The following is a 17,145-nucleotide window of genomic DNA, read 5'->3' on the forward strand; positions in this document are numbered from 1 at the left end:
GAATCCCGACTCCTTGCCCAATTCTGGTGTGTGGTTTCAGGGGGGAAAGGGGGGCTTCAAAATTCAAGTTTCTACGCGTCACCATAGCTCCTTTCCAGCCCCCCCCCCTTGCAGGTAGCCTTGTGCAGCCTCTGTGCTCCTGAGTTTGCCTGGCTTACTTGGTGCAGAGCTTTGCTCGGGGGCTGTGTGTTGGTTCTCCCTTTGGGTCTCAGCTCCTTCTCTCTCCGCAGTGAGCCTGAACCCTGCCTGGAAGGAGCTTGTGGCGCAGAGGCCGCCCTCCGGCCTCATCTCGGCTCCCCTCCTCTGCTCCGTCCTCTCCCAGATCCTCATCTGCCTTGGCTTCCAGACCCTGGGCTTCTTGTGGGCCAGGCAGCAGCCCTGGTATGAGACCTGGACCCCTCACTCAGAGTAAGTTGCCCCAGGGGGCCACGTCTGGGTCCACGGCGGGGGCAGGAGAGTTTCTCTTGGGAATCTGTGGGACCCCGCCTGCCCTTTGCGGACCACGTCCCTTTTGGTGATGGAGGATGTGTGTGTGGGGGGGGGTGTCCAGGAGGAACCATCTCAAAAGTGTCTGCCTCTTAATTTTGTTTATTTCTTATTTCATAAAATTTATGTACCACTTGATTGTATATATAAGAAAAAGCCTCAAAGTGGTTTACAGAAAGAGAAAACATTTATTTATTTTTTACGACTCCATGGTAGTCTGTCTCAGAAGATAAGGGAGGAGTGGGTCTGTGATTTAAAATACCGTAATTTTCACTCCATAACACGCACTTTTTTGCTCCTAGAAAGTAAGGGAAAATGCCTGTGCGTGTTACGGAGCGAATGCACTGGATCGGAGCCGTGGCTGCCGTCAGTCAAGCAAAGCGGGAGCCGCTTGCAGGGCTTTGCACGGCTCTAGCTTTGCTTGCTTTACAGCCAGGAGGAGGGGCTCCTTTGCTTGCTTTAAAGCTACCTACGGAGGAGCCGGGGAGGGGGGAGGGAAGGAGAGCCATGGCAGCAAAGCGGGCAGCAGCCGCTTACACAGACGGGAGCCATAGCGAGCCGGGAGAAGGCAGGCGGTTCAAAGCCAGCAAGCGCTTTTAAAGTAGCCAGCAACAGCTGCTGCAGCCTCAGCTAGCAAAGGTCCGCCCGCTCTCTAAACGGAGCAATGAGGCTGCAGAGGGACAGGAGGGCTTGGATCAGGAAGGATAAAATTTAAGCAACCAGCAGCAAAAAAAACCAACCTGGAGCTCTGAGCCACAAGCGCAGTGAAAACCAGGAAGTAAAAAAAAAGGCTACCCCCACCCCGCTTCTCAGCTGTTTTCAGGCAGGATAGATTTGAGCATTGTCTGGGTCCTAGTGCCCCTACAGCTTTTTTGTGCTCCATTCTATTGCTGCTGATGGCTGCTTATCACTCAGGCTGCAAGGAGGAGCGCTTTTACACAGCTAATGGCGAATCCCCTGCAATCCAAGTCCTCCTCACTTGCTCAAATCTATTCTGCCTCAAAACAAGGAGCAGAAGGAAAAGGCTGCAAACTGTTAAATGGAAAAAACCCCCAGGCACAGGGCAAATACCTTAAGTATGAGCCTGGATAGCTCAGTTGATTAGACCATGGTGCTGATAACACTCAAGGTTGCAGGTTCAATCCCTGTATGGACCAGCTGCATATTCCTGCATTGCAGGGGGTTGGACTAGATGATCCTCAGGGTCCCTTCCAACTCTACAGTGCTATGCTATACCTTTAAAGCAACAGTGTTCTTTCCCTCCCCGCTCAGCTCACAGAAAAGCTCCTTCTCCACACCCCCCACGCGTGCTCCTTGTCCATTGAGTGCTTTTCCTTCCCTCCCCACTTAAAACGTGGTTACAAAGCACAGATCCACATGGATCCTCAGGATTTTTGCACTGGGTCACCCCAAACTCACCATCAGATGTCTGTGGCCACAGCATGAACTGGGTCACCCCAAACTCACCATCAGATGTCTGTGGCCACAGCATGAACCACAAAAATCATACATCTACTGTTTCGTTTAGAATATTTTTTTTCTTGTTTTCCTCCTCTAAAAACTACGTGCGTGTTATGGTCAGGTGTGTGTTATCGAGCGAAAAATACGGTACTTAAACAGATTAAAATGACCACAACTTTCCAGGCATCTGGACAGGCTTGTCTAAAGAAAATGGTTCAGAGTCCAGCAGAGGCGCCTGTTTGATCTCCCTAGGCAGGGAGTTCCAAAGGGCAGCTGCTGCCACACTAAATGATCTGTGTTCTTACGGATGAAGAGTGGGGCCCCTCTAGCAGCGCCACCTTCCACCGAGCGAAGCGATGGAGGGGGTGCAGGTGGGGTCAGGCGATCTTGCATCTAGACTGGTCCCAAGTTGTTAAGGGCTTTATGTACTAATAGCAACACACTGGGTCCAGTAAATAGTAAAAGTAGCAATCATAGTATTAATAGGTTTTTTTTTTGTCTTAACTAGTTGGGGCATCTTTTCACTTTCTCAAAGTTTTTTTGGTTTTTTTTAATTGGTTGACCTAATATAGTTAATTGCAGCCCTTGAAATGATAGACTTCCCTTCTCCAAGGACATTTAGGGGTGAGTTTGAGATGGACTTGCTGGCACCTCTCTGGGCCCTGCTGGCCTTGTCTCCTCTTGCTGGAGAAGCACCGAGAGAGAGATACACAGACAGAAAGACAGACAGACAGAGTGTGTTAGGTAAAGGCAAAGGTAAAGGGACCCCTGACCATTAGGTCCAGTCGTAGACGACTCTGGGGTTGTGGCGCTCATCTCGCTTTATTGGCAGAGGGAGCCGGCGTACAGCTTCTGGGTCATGTGGCCAGCATGACTAAGCCGCTTCTGGCAAACCAGAGCAGCACACGGAAACAGTGTTTACCTTCCCGCCGGAGCGGTACCTCTTTATCTAATTGCACTTTGACGTGCTTTCGAACTGCTAGGTTGGCAGGAGTAGGGACCTTGCAAGCTTTGTGTATACATTGGTTGAACTTTTAAAAATCTCTTGTAACAAGATGGATATTGGACTGTTAAGAATGTAAGATTTTATGGATGTGCATGAACAAGCATAAAATAATGGAACCATGAGGGGAGTGGAGGGAATTCAATTAAGATGTATGATTTCATTTTTGATTGTGATGTTCTTTTTTTTTGTTATTATAAAATTAATAAATTGTGTGTGTGTGTGTATATCTAATTCCTCCCCCTCCCCCGGTTTTGCAGCGCCTGCAATGTTTCTAGGGGTCCCTTTGCCAACACCTCTCAGCACAAGAACAAGACCCTCCATGACGAGCACAACATCAGGAACTACGAGAACACGACGGTCTTCTTCATCTCCAGCTTCCAGTACCTCATTGTTGCTGTGGCCTTTTCCAAAGGGAGGCCCTTCAGGCAGCCTTGCTACAAAAACTGTACGTGTGCCCGAGTTTGGCCTTGGAGGGAGAAGGGGCCCCGAGCCAGAGCAGCGCTGCTGGGCAAGCAGGATGGGAGGGGGGCTCTGTAGGGGGGCATTTCCTGCAGGCGCCCTTGCCCTCCGTGGGGTTCAGCTTCCTTGCAGAGGAGGTGCTGCCGTTCCTTGATGCCCCCTGCCCTGGAGAGAGAGAAGCAGTCCGGCTCTCGCCTCTCTGCTGGCGGAATTGCTTGCAGGAGAAGGGCAGAAAATGCCTGGGATTAGAGGGGCAGAAAGGAGCTATTAAAGGGCCTGTCAAAAGACCCTTCTCTCTTATGTATTGTGTATATTAAAATGGATAGCCGCTTTATCTTTTCAAAGGCAAAAAACAGCAACCTCCAGCCAGCCAGCCAGCCAAGACCCCACATAGATACATTAGAAGCAAGGGGAGCAGGAAATATAATACATTAAGAACATCCCACCCACATCTAAGAGGCCACAGATACAGACTAAAGGCCTGGTTATAGAGTAATTTTTTCTCCTGGCGTCTAAAGAGAAATAGGGAGGAGCAGCCCACAAGTGGGGAGCCACTGCAGAAAAGGCCCGTTCTCATGTTGCCACCCTCCAGACCTCGGAGGGGGTCAGGATTGGGAATGGGCTCCGGGAGATGCAACCTCACAGCCTCCAAATTACGGCACAAGGAGATAGTTTTGCCAAGCGAGACTGCAGGGCTTTGCATGCTCAGAGGTGTCTCTCTTCTCCCCCTTCTCCCTCCCCTGCAGATCTCTTCGTTATCTCTGTGATCGTTCTGTATGCCTTCGTCCTTTTTGTCCTGCTGCATCCCCTGCAGCCCATCGACTGGTTCCTTGAGGTAAGCCCAGAAGAGGCCGCCCTTCCATTCCCCGGTGCCAGTCCCAGGGGCGCCCCCAGGGCAGCACAAAGAGCCCCCAGTCACTCCCCAGAGTGGGGCAGTGAAACCCCATTGCTATAGGATCTTTGACGGTTTTTACAGTAACACCACCTGAGACTTCACATGCATCAGGAATATCTTCTCCCTGCAAAATCAGATCAACCCCTTGGTGTGAGTGAGTGAGGGACCAGCTGCTCCTTAGAGGCCTTGCAGAATTCCCCGCCCCAAGACACCTGTCCCTGCTGGCTTTCCAGTTCCTCCATGCGCCAGTGACTGTGTCACAAACTGCCATGTAAAGGCTACCTTCTGTGAGAGATCTTTATAAAGTTCCAAAGCAATTATGGGGTGTTCTGAGGCAGCATTTGAATGTATATTAGTCTCTCCCACTTGAGTCCAAACATCATTAGAAATTTAAAAAGTCATCTGCATGGGAGTGCTTTCTAAGCTAATGCAAGAAAACGGTGTAATCCCCCTCTTGGGGATGTTTTCTCCTGCCAAACATCTATTAAGACTTAAGCCCTAGTTTGAAATAATACCTGAGGGATCCTGCTGTCGTCATGTGGCCTCAGAATCATCCCCAGTTCTCTCCATTCAGAACACGCTCAGGATCCCACCAGGAGCCTTTCCATGAAGTCATACAATTTTTTAAGAGTAGATGGTAAAAATTTGGCCTGGCCCAAGTGAGGGGCCTAGGGAAGCGCAGACGCTGGATTTTTGGGTCTTCCGTTGTGTGCATCGTCTCTGCTCGCCCTTTTCACACTTGCACACGCGTGTCTCTTCTGCTTTGCAGCTGGTCTGCGTGCCGTATCCGTGGCGAATCCGGATCCTCCTCATTGTTGTCGTCAACGCCTTTGTCTCCCTTCTGGTGGAGGTGAGTCCTGGCAGTGTTTGGGGCGCTTTCTCTGGCCAGGTTGGAGGCAGTGGCTGCGTGTTTTCTGCTTAAAATTTCAGTCCAGCAGGCAGGGTTCTGATTTGCACAAAGCCCCACGAAGGGAGGGGGGGCGTTTCTTTCAGACCCTCCTTTGTCAGTGCCAGTGTTCTGGGATGGCAGATGGCGGTGGTGGACCCTGTGAGGTGTCTTAAGTATATAACCTATGCGTATTTGCTCCATTATTCTGCCCTCCACTATTTGCTCAAGAAGGGGTGGGGGTGGGGAGCAGGGCACATGAAATCCGTCAGCCACCACCTCTCTCTGGCTTCCGGATCCCAAAACATCTAGCGTATCTGTGCAGCCACAGGGCCCTGCCCCACATGCCACATTTCTTCTGCGCTCCCAGAACATGCCGCTCTTCCCTGTGCCCACTCCCGGCTTTGCCAGAGCCCCAATTCCGCCCACGCTCTGGGACTGGGAACAGCCAGCCAGCCCCTCAGTGATGAGTTGGAAGCCCCTGGCAGGTGGAAGCGTTGAACGGATCTCTGCCTGATCTCTGTCAGCCCAGTTGTCGGAAAACTTCAGGCCAATCAATCAGGAGAAGTGCAAACAAGGACACGGTTCTCAGTCCAGATCTGACCGACAGAACTGAAAGGATGGTTTGGGCTTTGCCCCATAGCGAGGGGGAGAGTGTCGCTCTGGGGCTCAGATCCCACTTGCGGGTTTCCCACTTAGTTGGCCACAGTGAGAAGAGGATACTGGGGCAGGTGGGCCCGATCCAGCAGGCCCTTCTGGTGTCCTTCCCTCTTTCCTGGAGGCCTGGGCCAGAGACCCCACCCAGGCACGCCCCCCCCTTTCCCAAGAGCCCAGCGTTTGCTAGTCCTGCCCTGAGAGAGAGAGAGAGAGAGAGAGAGGCAGGCCTTTGTGCTGCTTTCTTCTGCCCCGACCGTGCTGTTGTTGTGACCTTCTTCTCGCTAACCTGCAATGATGGCTGCTCTTCTTGATTCCTCCCCTTCCCCGGAATACACCACAGAATTTCCTCCTTGACACCATCCTTTGGAAAGTTGTCTTCCACCGAGACAAGCAAGGGGAAAACCGCCTAGGCTCCTCCTCCTCCTCCTCTTCTTCCTTCTCCTCTTCCTCCCACCCATCACAGGTTGGAACACTGTGCTTTACTCTCCCTTGTCCACGCATGAGACCCTCACGGCTGGGGATGGGGTGGGTTTGTATGCTGGGGGGCGGGAGGGCCCACGGAGTTTGCCAGCCCTTGGCCCACAGCTCCCACCAGTCCCAGACACGCTGTGCTGGCTGGGGGGAGTTGTAGCCCAGTGCCTGCTCCAACCCCTCTCTGGAGCCCCGCAGAGCCAGGACTGCCAGTCGGGAGACCAGCCTTCCTCGCCCTCGGGACCCCAGAGGTGGTCGGACTACAACTCCCATCATTCCCGGCCAGCGTGGTCAAGGATGATGGGAGCTGTAATTCAGAAACATCTGGGGACCCAAGGCCCAGAAAGGCTGGCATAGGGGAAGGCGGAGCCCAGGGCCTGACTCTGTGTCCGTCCACTTCCTCTTCAGAGGGTATCAGGTTGGGCAGGTCTGGGGGTCTCCCTTTCCCTAAGCCTGTGAATGTCTTGCCAGTGTCCTTAAAGGGGGGGGGGGCTTTAAACAGCCTCCTTGTGATGCTCACTGAAGGCCAGGGGGTGCAGGGGAAGGGGGGCTGTTAATTTGCATCAGGGTCAAGTTTTGGGGTGTTGGGGTTCTCCTCAGGGTCTCTGCCGCCCCCTGCCCCTTCCCCTAAAAAGGTCAGGATGGCATATGCGTTCATCACAATGACCCTGTGAGGTAGGTTAGGCTGAGGAGAGCAGACCCTGATGGAGGGAACGTTTCGAACCCAGGTTTTAATGATGAAGTGGGGGAAAGCTCAGGGCAGGGGCTGCCCATCTCCCACCCCAAGGAGAAGAAGGAGGGGTGGGATGGTCCCCAAGGAGATCCCTGAAGGGGAAGATCTCCTGGGCTCAGGAGCAAGGAAGCTCCGCCCGGGTCAGGCTGGACCACAGATGCTGCTGCTGCTGTTCTGGATTCTGACTGGGCCGCAGTGCAGTTTATGTGACCCCCGCCCTCCATGTCAGCCACAAGCCTGCGCCCAACTGCTGAAATTCAGCCAGCCTGGGAGCTATAGATATATAGAGACAGGGAGAGGACATGGCGGCTGGGCAACCTGTGTTTGGTGGCACCAGGCGGGCACAGAGAGTGATGTGCTTCCTCTTGACGCCATGGCCTGCCACCTCCATGTGGCTCCCTCAGGCGCATGCTTCTGGGGCATTTGGCACTGCACTGCTGCCACGGGGCCCTGCCTGTCCTGGGCAGGTGGGGGTGCACCTGGCCTCTGCCCTTGGCTGTGGGGTCTCACCCTCTCTCTCTCTCTCTCCCTCCCTCCAGGAGGCCTTGGGGTGCTGCCGCGGCTGCGCCCTCCCCTCGGTGCTGGGCTTCCGGAAGAGGAAGAAGCCCCCGAAAGCCAAATACGTTCACTTGGCCCAGGAGCTGCTGGTGGACCCCGAGTGGCCGCCCAGGCCCTGCACCACGACGGAGGCCAAGGCCCCCCTGGCCCACCAGAACGGCGCCTGCCAGGTCATCAGCGTCACGTAGCAGTGGCCTGGCCGGGCGCGTCCTCTTGCCCTCTCTGGAGACACTTCTGCCTGCGGAGCACGTGTTTGGGGCCCTCAGGCCGCCCCCTCGCCCCCCTCCATCCCTGGAGTTCAGCGTCCCGTCGAAAGAGAACTTTTCACAAGCAATGCAAAACGTTGGGTGTTTTTCCAGCCGGCTTCTCCGAGCCTCATTCCGCTGGCCAGTTCTAGGCTCAGGCGCTGCTCCTCTCGCCCCTGGCATGGCGCTGGTTCCTTCCACCTCGGCGGCTGGCCTGGGGGACTTTTGGAGCCCAGCAAGGAGGGGGTGAGTCGCCCTTACCAGAAAGTGTGGGTGTTGTGTGTGTTTGCCAAACTTGGTGTTGGATGCCACTGGTCTGCGGTGTGCTGCAGAGCCTGACCCCGGCCGCCTTGCACGGAGCAGAGGGTGCCGGACGTCACGGTTAGTTTCCAAGTCCCCTCCTGGCACCCCCCGCTCTGTGCCAAGGCTTTGCCCGACTTGGCTTCGCTACAGGCTCCGTGCAGGAAGCAGGCAAAGCATCTGCCCCCTGGCTCAGCCATATTCTTTACTGAGAAATAGGTAAAAGAATTGCTCCACCAACAGCACCAAGTGCTTTAAATCTGCTGAGGCCACGCTAGGTCTCTGGCCTGTTTACACACGCCTGTGCGCGCACACTGAGTTGCTCCAGGGGCCAAGGATCATGTGGCTACTCCTGGCTCCTGGGTGCCAAGGGCTGACCCCCCTCCCTTCCCCAGGCTCTGCCTCCGTCCGCAGAGGCCCCTTGGCTTCTGTGGCTGGGCCTCCCTCTGGCCATGGGGCACCCACCCCATCTGTGTGTGGGGGGGTCTTTGCTTTGGAAGTCCAAGCCCAGGGGCCCTGATCCTGCCCTGGGGCTGCTGATGCCCCTGGCAGAGAGGAGCCTTGCAGAGGAGGCAGCCCGTGCACTGGGAGGGGCACCTGCAAGCCTTCGAGGAGGAAATGACCCTCTGCGAACAGCGCCTCTTGAGCGGCAGCAAAACAGCCGGCTCCATTTCCTGCCGTTTCAAACCTCAAGAAAAAGGTGGTGTTGGAAGCAGCATCTGGGCGGCTCCTGGCCCCAGAGTCCTCCTCTTGCAGGGGCCTGGCCCCCAAGGGGGCAAACGCCTTGGGCCTCTGCCACCTGCTTCCCTCTCCCTTCCCACCGTGGTGCTGCCTTGTGGAGGGTGGTTGGGACCCGGCGCTCTGACACCTCGGGGTGCGAGTGCGAGCCGCCTCCTCTCCCTGGAGCAGGTTGACGGAGCCTGCAGCAGCAGCAGCAGCAACTTTCTCTCTCTCTCCCCTGTTCAAACTGCACGGTTATTTTGCTTAAAAAGAAGGAAGAGATCCTCCATGAAGCTATGCATCTTTTGACCTTGGGACTGTGACTTGCCAGCACTTCATCTGACTGGACAGTAGCTCCGTTGGTGTGTGAGAGAGAGGCAGAGAGAGCGTCTTGCGTTTCAGGAGCAATGCAGGAGAGTCCTGGCCAGGGGAAGGGAAGGTGTGTCTGTTTCAAGGAGTCTCGCTGGCTGCCCCCGTGCTTCCCAGGGGAAAACCGCTGGGAAGCAAAAATCTGGGACTGTCCTGGGCAGCCAGGTCTCACTAAGGGGCTGGGGGAAGCCATTTGTCAATGTGGTGGCGAGAAGTGACCTGGCCTGGGAGTTTGGGGCGCATTTGCTTCTGGCCTCCCTGAGATCTGGGCTGGGGTTCAGCCGCTGTTCCTCTTGGGGCGAGCTTGGAAAAGAGGTTCGTCTTCTGGCCTCCGGAATCCAGCTTGCACGCCAAAATTCTGAGTTGGTATTTTTTTAAAAAATAAATAAATTGAGGACTCCTTTTCCTGCTGAATCTTCCTCAAAAGCTTGTGAATTCAGGTGAACAAGATGGATTAATGGGGGGCCCTCCAACACTCCGGAAAGTTGTTTTGCCTTTCTGCAGTCAAATCCAGGGTCACGTCGAGAACTTGGAATCTGAGTTCCTTATTAAATTATTTGCGTTTTGTGGACCTAAAGTCTAAATTTGTCCTTCTTTGTGTCAGGATTGTAAATATGGCCAATTAAATATTTTTAATTTAATTTTAATTATTATTATTTATGCACATATCTAAAGGACTAGCTCAAGAGAAGAATAACCAGATTTTAAAATGATATATATAGATATATATCGGTATCCCTCAGGGTTATTTTTAAAGCTTTTATCTTCTTCCCTTACCAGGTAGCTAATGATACGGTCATAGGATCTCTGGGTGCCCCTTTCCATGTGTCTGTATGTCTTTGGGGGTAGCGATGGGGCACATCTCTCCCCAGTCCAGGCTTGCACATGCGACTGGGGACAGCTCCCTGGGGCTCCAGCCTTCACGGTGGAGCCTGAAAAGTGTGTGTGTGTGTCTGTTTGTGCGTGTGCCCTTCCGGTTATTAGTGCTAAAATTCTACTGTAGAATACAATGCAAAAAAAGCCACTTGATTTGAAAGTGGAGAATCAATTTCTCATTGCAATCTTCACATTGGATACTTTTGAACAAAATTGCACTCATTTTTAAATTTATTTATTTTTAGTAGAGAGCATTTATGAGGATTGCCCTCCTAACTGGATGAGTTAATCTACTGTAGTTATCAGGACTGTGTCTGCACAGGGTCCGAGTGAAAGAGATGAAGAATCCTTTTTCTTAAATGCTGCAAGTTCCTTCTGAAACGATTTCCTCAGTTGTCTCAGGCCTCAAGACTTGAGAAGAGCTCCATGACTTTATCCCTCAAAAATCCCCCTTCCAAAATGAAATGTTTGTATATTAGAATACAAGTTTTATTTAATGGCTCCGTCTGACATGCTAGCTTTATGCCACATAATGTCAGGCTTTTAAAAACCCCATTTCCAATGAACTTCTAATCTCTGGGGTCGATGACGCAGCCCCACCGCCAGCGCCTCAGGTTCAGTTGATGGACGAGACCCGGCCGTCTCAGAAGGTTCCAGAAACCGGCCCTTTCGTTCCAGGGGCGCCGGCCATCTTCCTCCAGGAAATGTCTGTTTGTGCTGCTTTTATAATGGTACCGGTTGTAATAAAGGCATTTTGTGTCATTGTACATAGTCATAGCCCTGTAAAATCTTTTGTGTGCGTGTGATTTAAGCTATTTGAAATAAAGTTGTGATTCGCTTGCCCTTTCCATCCCCTGCCCCTTCATTTCCCGCCCACCACGGAAAAGGAGTTTTCCTCCACTCTCAGGTCCTCCCGTAACCCGGGACTCTCTCAAGCCGTTCTCGAGAGGAAACCTGTTGGTTGGCCTTTCTGGCAAGCTGAAGACCACGGTGTCGCATGGCTCCATTCCGGGGGAAAGAGATGAAGTCATGTGAAGTGGTCAACACGGAGCTTGCGGAGATCTTTCAGAGGAGGGGGGCAAAGGCGAAATGAGCCGTGGCCGATGAAGTCACTGCAAAAAGGGCCAAGCGATGTGATTGCGGACAAATGAAAAACCCAACTTTGCCTGCCTTGAGCTGGGTTGTGGTGGGGAGACTGGTTTGGCTGTTGCTCAACCTGGGAAGGAATCTTGTGCTTGTGAAAATTACACCCAAAGAACACAAAATTTGAGGTTTGCTAAAAAGCCTCAGCGAGCCGTTCATGGGGCTTGTGCAGGAGAGAGTGGTGGGCACCCACAAACTCATGGAGGGGGAGGGCTGTTGGTGGCTGCCACCACAGTGGCCCTGCTGTGCCATCATAGATACGCAGAGGTGGAAGGGGCACCCAGGGTCATCTAGTCCAACCCGCTAGAAGGCAGGATCTCCTACCAGACGCTGCTCTGCAAATGTGCTAGCAGCTCTGTTGCTCCACAGCTAGATGGGCTGGAGGCGGCAAGGCTTCTGGATCCCAGTTGCTGGAAGCTGCGGGAGAGAAGAGGCTCTCGCACTCGGATCCAACTTGCCGGTTTCCCACAGGCTGCTGTGAGAAGAGGATGTTGCACTAGATGGGCCATGGGCCTGATCCAGCCAGCTCTTACACTCATCCCTGGATCATGAAGGCTGCACTGTATGTGTGCATCCCTCCCGTTCTGGAGGGCTGAGCCTTTGGCACAAGAGTCGGGCAGTTTTTTGGATGCTTGGCCGATGCTTCAGTTTTCAGAAGACCTTGGTGGCTTCTCTGTTGGTGGCTGAGTGGAGACAGCTTCAGATTTGGCCTGGCGGGTTGCTGACCGGGGGGGGGGAGATTTGTGGACTTCGGGCTGGCTGAATATATTCTACCTCGCCCCACCCAGCAGAATTTGGGTTTAATGACTTGTTGGTTCCTTTCCACCTTGTGCCAAAGACCAGCTTCTTGACGATGCTTGGGCTGAAGGGGAATTGCAGAAAGAGCCTTGCTGAGAAAGCGCTCTCACATCCCCTTTCCCACAAATGGCCAACCTGGTGTCCTTGGGAAGCCCCCCAAGCAGGAGGCGAGCCATGGGGGCCTTTCCCCCCAGACTCGGGAGTCAGAATTGTAGGGTTGGAAGGCACCAAAAGGGTCGTCCAGAGGGGGGTGACCCCAGAGAGCTGGAAGCCATGGCCAGGTTGCTTTTCTCCCTCTCGCTTGTCTAGGTTCATCCAACCCCTTCTAAACCCCACCGAGTGAGTGGCTGCTGCCCCATCTTGGGCTGAGGGGTCCCATTGCCCGGGTGAGACTTCCAGGCTTTCGTTTCGGGGTTTATTCCCAGAGCCGCTTCATAGCTAACCTTCGTGGAAAGGGAAAACATGCCTGGAGCTGGCCGGTTTTGGCCCAGAGTGAGAGGCCATGTGGGATCCTGTGGTTCACGGCTGATTCTTCCCCCATGATGCGATTCCTCCTTTGTATTCATTGCTGGGTCTTCAGCCAGAACCGTTTATAAGAAGGTTCACTTAAATGAAACCTGAACCCTCTGAGCTGAAAATCTGAGGATGTTTCCCTGCTGGGATAACTTGGTCCTGGCATCACCCGGAAGGAGGAAGTGTGCTTAGCAACCTTCTGAGCATCAGATTAGCCCAGTGCTTCCGCAAGTGGGTGGTGGCACCCCCTGAGGGATATGGGTGCTTAAAGGCAAGGGGGGGCAGGGGGGCGCTGGAGGTGTAGGTGTCTAGCAGACCTTGAGCAGCTGGTATCACTGAATCAAGCGCATCAGTTTTGTTGAATCAATTAAATAGTTTTATTCCTGCACTGCCGGGGTTGGACTGGATGACCCTTGGGTTCCGTTTCTGCCATTCCATGTATTGGACTTTGAATAAATGTGCACTTAATTGTTTCTGCTTTGAATCTTAGTGCCATGCAAAGTGCTGTTCTGAATAAAGCTTTATATAGGTTAGGGCTGCGGGTGCCAGGGAAGAGTTTTTGGAGGAGCCAAGGGGGTGGGGGCCAAAAGAAGTTTGGGAACCACTGGCTTATCCTGAAGGAAAGTCAGTGCAGGTTGAAGAGCAGTCTAGGAAGCCTGGGGTTCCCCACGCCTTTTCTCCATTCAGCCTCCAGCGCCGGCAGAGTTACAAACATCCTCAGTTCTTTCCAAGAGGGATGAGTCCACTTCCGAGCGTGCATTGCATCAGGCAAGTAGGAAATTCCAGCGTCCTGCTAATTTTTACCTATTGACCTCTCAGGGCAGGATTTGGCCCCCAGGGTTGCTCCTCTGCTCCCCCTTTCAGCCAAGAGGAGTATTGCAGGGCTACTGTGTCCTTAGAGACGCTGCTCCAGAATTAGCACCCATGACCCTCACTGGGCACCTTCACCAACTGGACCCAACAGGAACCAGAATCGCAGACCTGGCGGCTGGGCTTTTGTTTCTTGCTGATAACCTGCATCTCTCAGCTTGTCCTTCTTTCTTCCAAGAGACTTTTCCGAGAGACCCTTCAAAGGTTTTGTAAATCTAAAGACCCTGAAGAACAAAAAGTTAAGGCATCTGCCCAGAGGTGGGCTTGATGAGGAAGAGCTGCTGCAGAGCAGAAGAATAAGGCCCACGTTCTTGGGATCCGCCTCCTGGCAATGCTCTCTGTGTGGCTTCCTGGGAGTAAGCGCCAAGGAAATCAGGGAGGCTTCTGAGTGCAGAAAACACCACAGAGGTAGAGGGAAAGATCTTCAGGCACCCGTTTGCTTTTAATAATACAGTGGCACCTCGGGATGTGAACGGGATCCCTTCTGGAGCCCTGTTCGCATCCTGAACAGAAAGTCATTTTGACCGTCTGCGCATGCGCGAGCGGCAAAACCCGGAAGTAACGCACTCCGTTACTTCCGGGTCACTGCGGAGCGCAACCTGAAAATACTTATCCTGAAGCGTATTTATCCCAAGGTATGAATGTAATAATAATAATAATAATAATAATAATAATAATAATAATAATAATAATAATAAGCTATTTATACCCCGCCCATCTGGCTGGGCTTCCCCAGCCACTCTGGGCGGCTTCCAACAAAATATTAAAATACAGTAGTCCATCAAACATTAAAAACTTCCCTAAACAGGGCTGCCTTCAGATGTCTTCTAAAAGTCAGGTAGTTATTTATTTCTTTGACATCTGATGGGAGGGCACTGCACAGGGCAGAACCTCCAGGGAGAAATCTGCTATTATTATTTATATATTTATTCATGCCCCACCTTTTTGCCTGACAGGGACTCAAGGTGGCTTACAGATAAACATAAGAGCAGCTAAAAGATACAGGAGCTCAGAAGTGCTCAGGAACTGGCCTGGGAAACTGAGGCAGATTGTGGTGACAAAACACAAAGCTCTAGGCCTTTTATGACAAAGTAAAAACTGCCAAATTAACAACAACCATTCAATGAATGTGTTACTTGCTTTATCTTGCCCAAGGCAACCCAAAGCAACTTAACAACAGCCAATCAAGAAATCAAGGAGACAGAAGAGACAAGCCCTGATAGGTACATTAAAACAAAGGGCAATACAGTGGTACCTCGGGTTACAGACGCTTCAGGTTACAGACTCCGCTAACCCAGCAATAGTACCTCGGGTTAAGAACTTGGCTTCAGGATGAGAACAGAAATTGTGCTCCAGCGGTGCAGCGGCAGCAGGAGGCCCCATTAGCTAAAGTGGTGCTTCAGGTTAAGAACAGTTTCAGGTTAAGAAGAGACCTCTGGAATGAATTAAGTTCTTAACCCGAGGTACCACTGTACATTAAAAACACCCTCCCCATTTATAATAGGCCACATATAGCGATTATGGAGGAATGTTTCCATCTGGCCTGTCAAGGTATGCCATGACAGGGCCAGGAGAGCCTCCCTGGTGAGAGCATCCCACTCCTGTGAAATGTGAAATTGCTGATCTAAGCAAAAGATCTAAGTCACTAGTCCCTTGGATCAGCCTCCGTAACTGAAGACTGGAGAGCAGCCAATGCCATCATCCCATGCCAAAGAAAGCCCCATCCAGTTGCGAGAACATTGGAACGCAAGTAACACACTGGCAGATTCAGGGCGCATATCTGGAGTGACACTGGTGCTCTTGTACAGCAGAAGTCCTCTGTTTCCCCCTCCATCAACCCTTTTGTGGTAAGGGAACTGATGGCAAACAACTTTGGAAAGGGATGGCATGAGCCTTTGTTTGACATGATTTCTTTAACCTCCCTGGACACAAATCAGAATGAATTCTCAGCGATGGGTGTCATCTGACCTCCTGCACTGCAGCGGGCTGGACTGGATGACCCTTGGGGTCCCTTCCAGTGCTACAATCTACAATTCCAAGAGAGCTGCGGGTGGCATCAAGTGGCCCATCCGGCACTCTCCTAACAAGCCCCTGTTGCCTGCACTGAAGTAGGATTCACCTGCCTGCCCAGCTGGCATATGGTGGGATGGCGCAGGAGAGGAGAGACCCCACCATCAGGCATGGATGTTTGCCTCCTGGCCTGGCCTGATCCTGCTCTACAGGCTCCCATTGTGCGTCCAGAGGAGCCCTGCTGGCCATGCCTGTGTGGTCAAGGCAGTGTGCAGCCAGCTCTCTCCCCGCCCCCCCCGACAGCTGATTTTAGCAGCTGTTCTCATGCAGAAGGCAGCTGGCTCTCCAAAGGGCGCCGTAAAGCCGTGCTGGTGTGGGGGCTGCTGGGAGGGAGCCAGGCGCTCCGTGGCGTGGGAGAGTCCTGATGGGAAGCAGGCAGGTCAGTTGGCCGATGGTCAGGCTGCCCCAGACCTCTCTTTTCAGACAGAGAGAGGAAGCACGAGAGGATTGCTCATCACTGGGCTGCTGGGCATGTGGGATTCTCCTGAGCAAAAAGAGAGAGCACATAAGGGAAAGTCCTTCCTCATGCAGTTCAACTGTGGAACTCCCTCCCACTGGAGGCAGCGATGGCCACCAACCTGGATGGCTTTAAAAGAGGATTAGGCAAATTCAGGGGGGAGAAGAGGGCCAGGATGGCTCTGCTCTGCCTCCCCAGCAATGAAGGAAGTGATGCTTCTGGGCACCAGTTCCCTGAAACTGCAGGAGGGGAGACTATATGGAACTGGCAGAAATGACTGGCAGAATCCGAGACCAGGGAGAAGAGTCGGTGGAAGAAGATTGGAAGAAATTTAAAGACTATCTACAGAAATACTGCAAAATTAATGAATGTTAGAATGATGTTGGATTCAAGTTAAGTGGTTTTTAGCAGTAATGTCATAAAGGAATGTGTAAAAATGGATTGTTAACAGGTGATAATCTAAAATTATAATATATTAAGATTAAAGATTAGGATAAAAACAAAGAGGGAAAGGATTTGCTGAACCAACTAATTGAACTGGAATACAAAAAAGGGAGGTGTGAGGAGGTCTGGGAAACAAGCAAAGGAAAGATAAGATATGGAAAGATTGAATTGTTTTTAACTGTTTTTACTTTGTATTTTCTCTTTTTCTTTTTTCTTTTTGTAACATTTTGAAAACTTTAATAAATATCTTAATAAAAAAAAAGAAACCGCAGGAGGGGAGAGCTGCTTGTGGGCTGGGATCCGGCTTGTGGGCTTCCCTTTGAGGCATCTGATTGGAAGGAGAGAGAAGACATCTTGCCGGTGTGACCCCTCCACCTCGAATGAACCCCAAAGAGGTGGACGCCATAGCTTTGCTTGGCAGCCCTGGGCAACACCTGGCAGGGGTCTTGTGGCTGAAGGGGCACCTGGTGGGGTAATTTTAGCCACTTAGAGAAATGCAGCCGAAGAATCCCTGGCAGACGGCCGCCCAACCTCTGCTTCAAAACCTCCAAGGAAGGAGAGCCCACCAGCACCTCAGGGAGTCCGTTCCCCGGCTGGCCGGCTCCTGCCCTCAGAAAGTTCTTCCTGGTGTTCCTGCAGAATCCCTTCCTTCCCACTGGAACGGGTTGGCCCAGGTCCCATCCTCTAGCAGAGCAGCAGAAAGCAAGCAGCCTTTCAGGTCTCCTGTC

General features: G+C 52.4%; 1 protein-coding gene across 4 annotated transcripts in view; it reads left to right on the plus strand.

The window, feature by feature from the left end:
- Window positions 1-10,972, plus strand: part of ATP13A3 (ATPase 13A3) — a 48,332-nt gene extending 37,360 nt beyond the window's left edge. For 3 of the 4 annotated variants that reach the window (XM_077929566.1, XM_077929564.1, XM_077929565.1), the window contains 6 exons: window positions 231-408; window positions 3,211-3,398; window positions 4,159-4,247; window positions 5,077-5,157; window positions 6,191-6,313; window positions 7,594-10,972. In XM_077929566.1, the coding sequence (XP_077785692.1) occupies window positions 231-408; window positions 3,211-3,398; window positions 4,159-4,247; window positions 5,077-5,157; window positions 6,191-6,313; window positions 7,594-7,800 (866 nt within the window). In that variant the 3' untranslated portion in view covers window positions 7,801-10,972. The remainder of the gene's footprint in view (window positions 1-230; window positions 409-3,210; window positions 3,399-4,158; window positions 4,248-5,076; window positions 5,158-6,190; window positions 6,314-7,593) is intronic. The other variant, XM_077929567.1, reaches the window with a different exon arrangement.
- The last annotated feature ends 6,173 nt before the right edge of the window (window positions 10,973-17,145 follow it).

The sequence above is a fragment of the Podarcis muralis genome, chromosome 6 (assembly GCF_964188315.1).
Source record: "Podarcis muralis chromosome 6, rPodMur119.hap1.1, whole genome shotgun sequence".
Taxonomy (NCBI): domain Eukaryota; kingdom Metazoa; phylum Chordata; class Lepidosauria; order Squamata; family Lacertidae; genus Podarcis; species Podarcis muralis.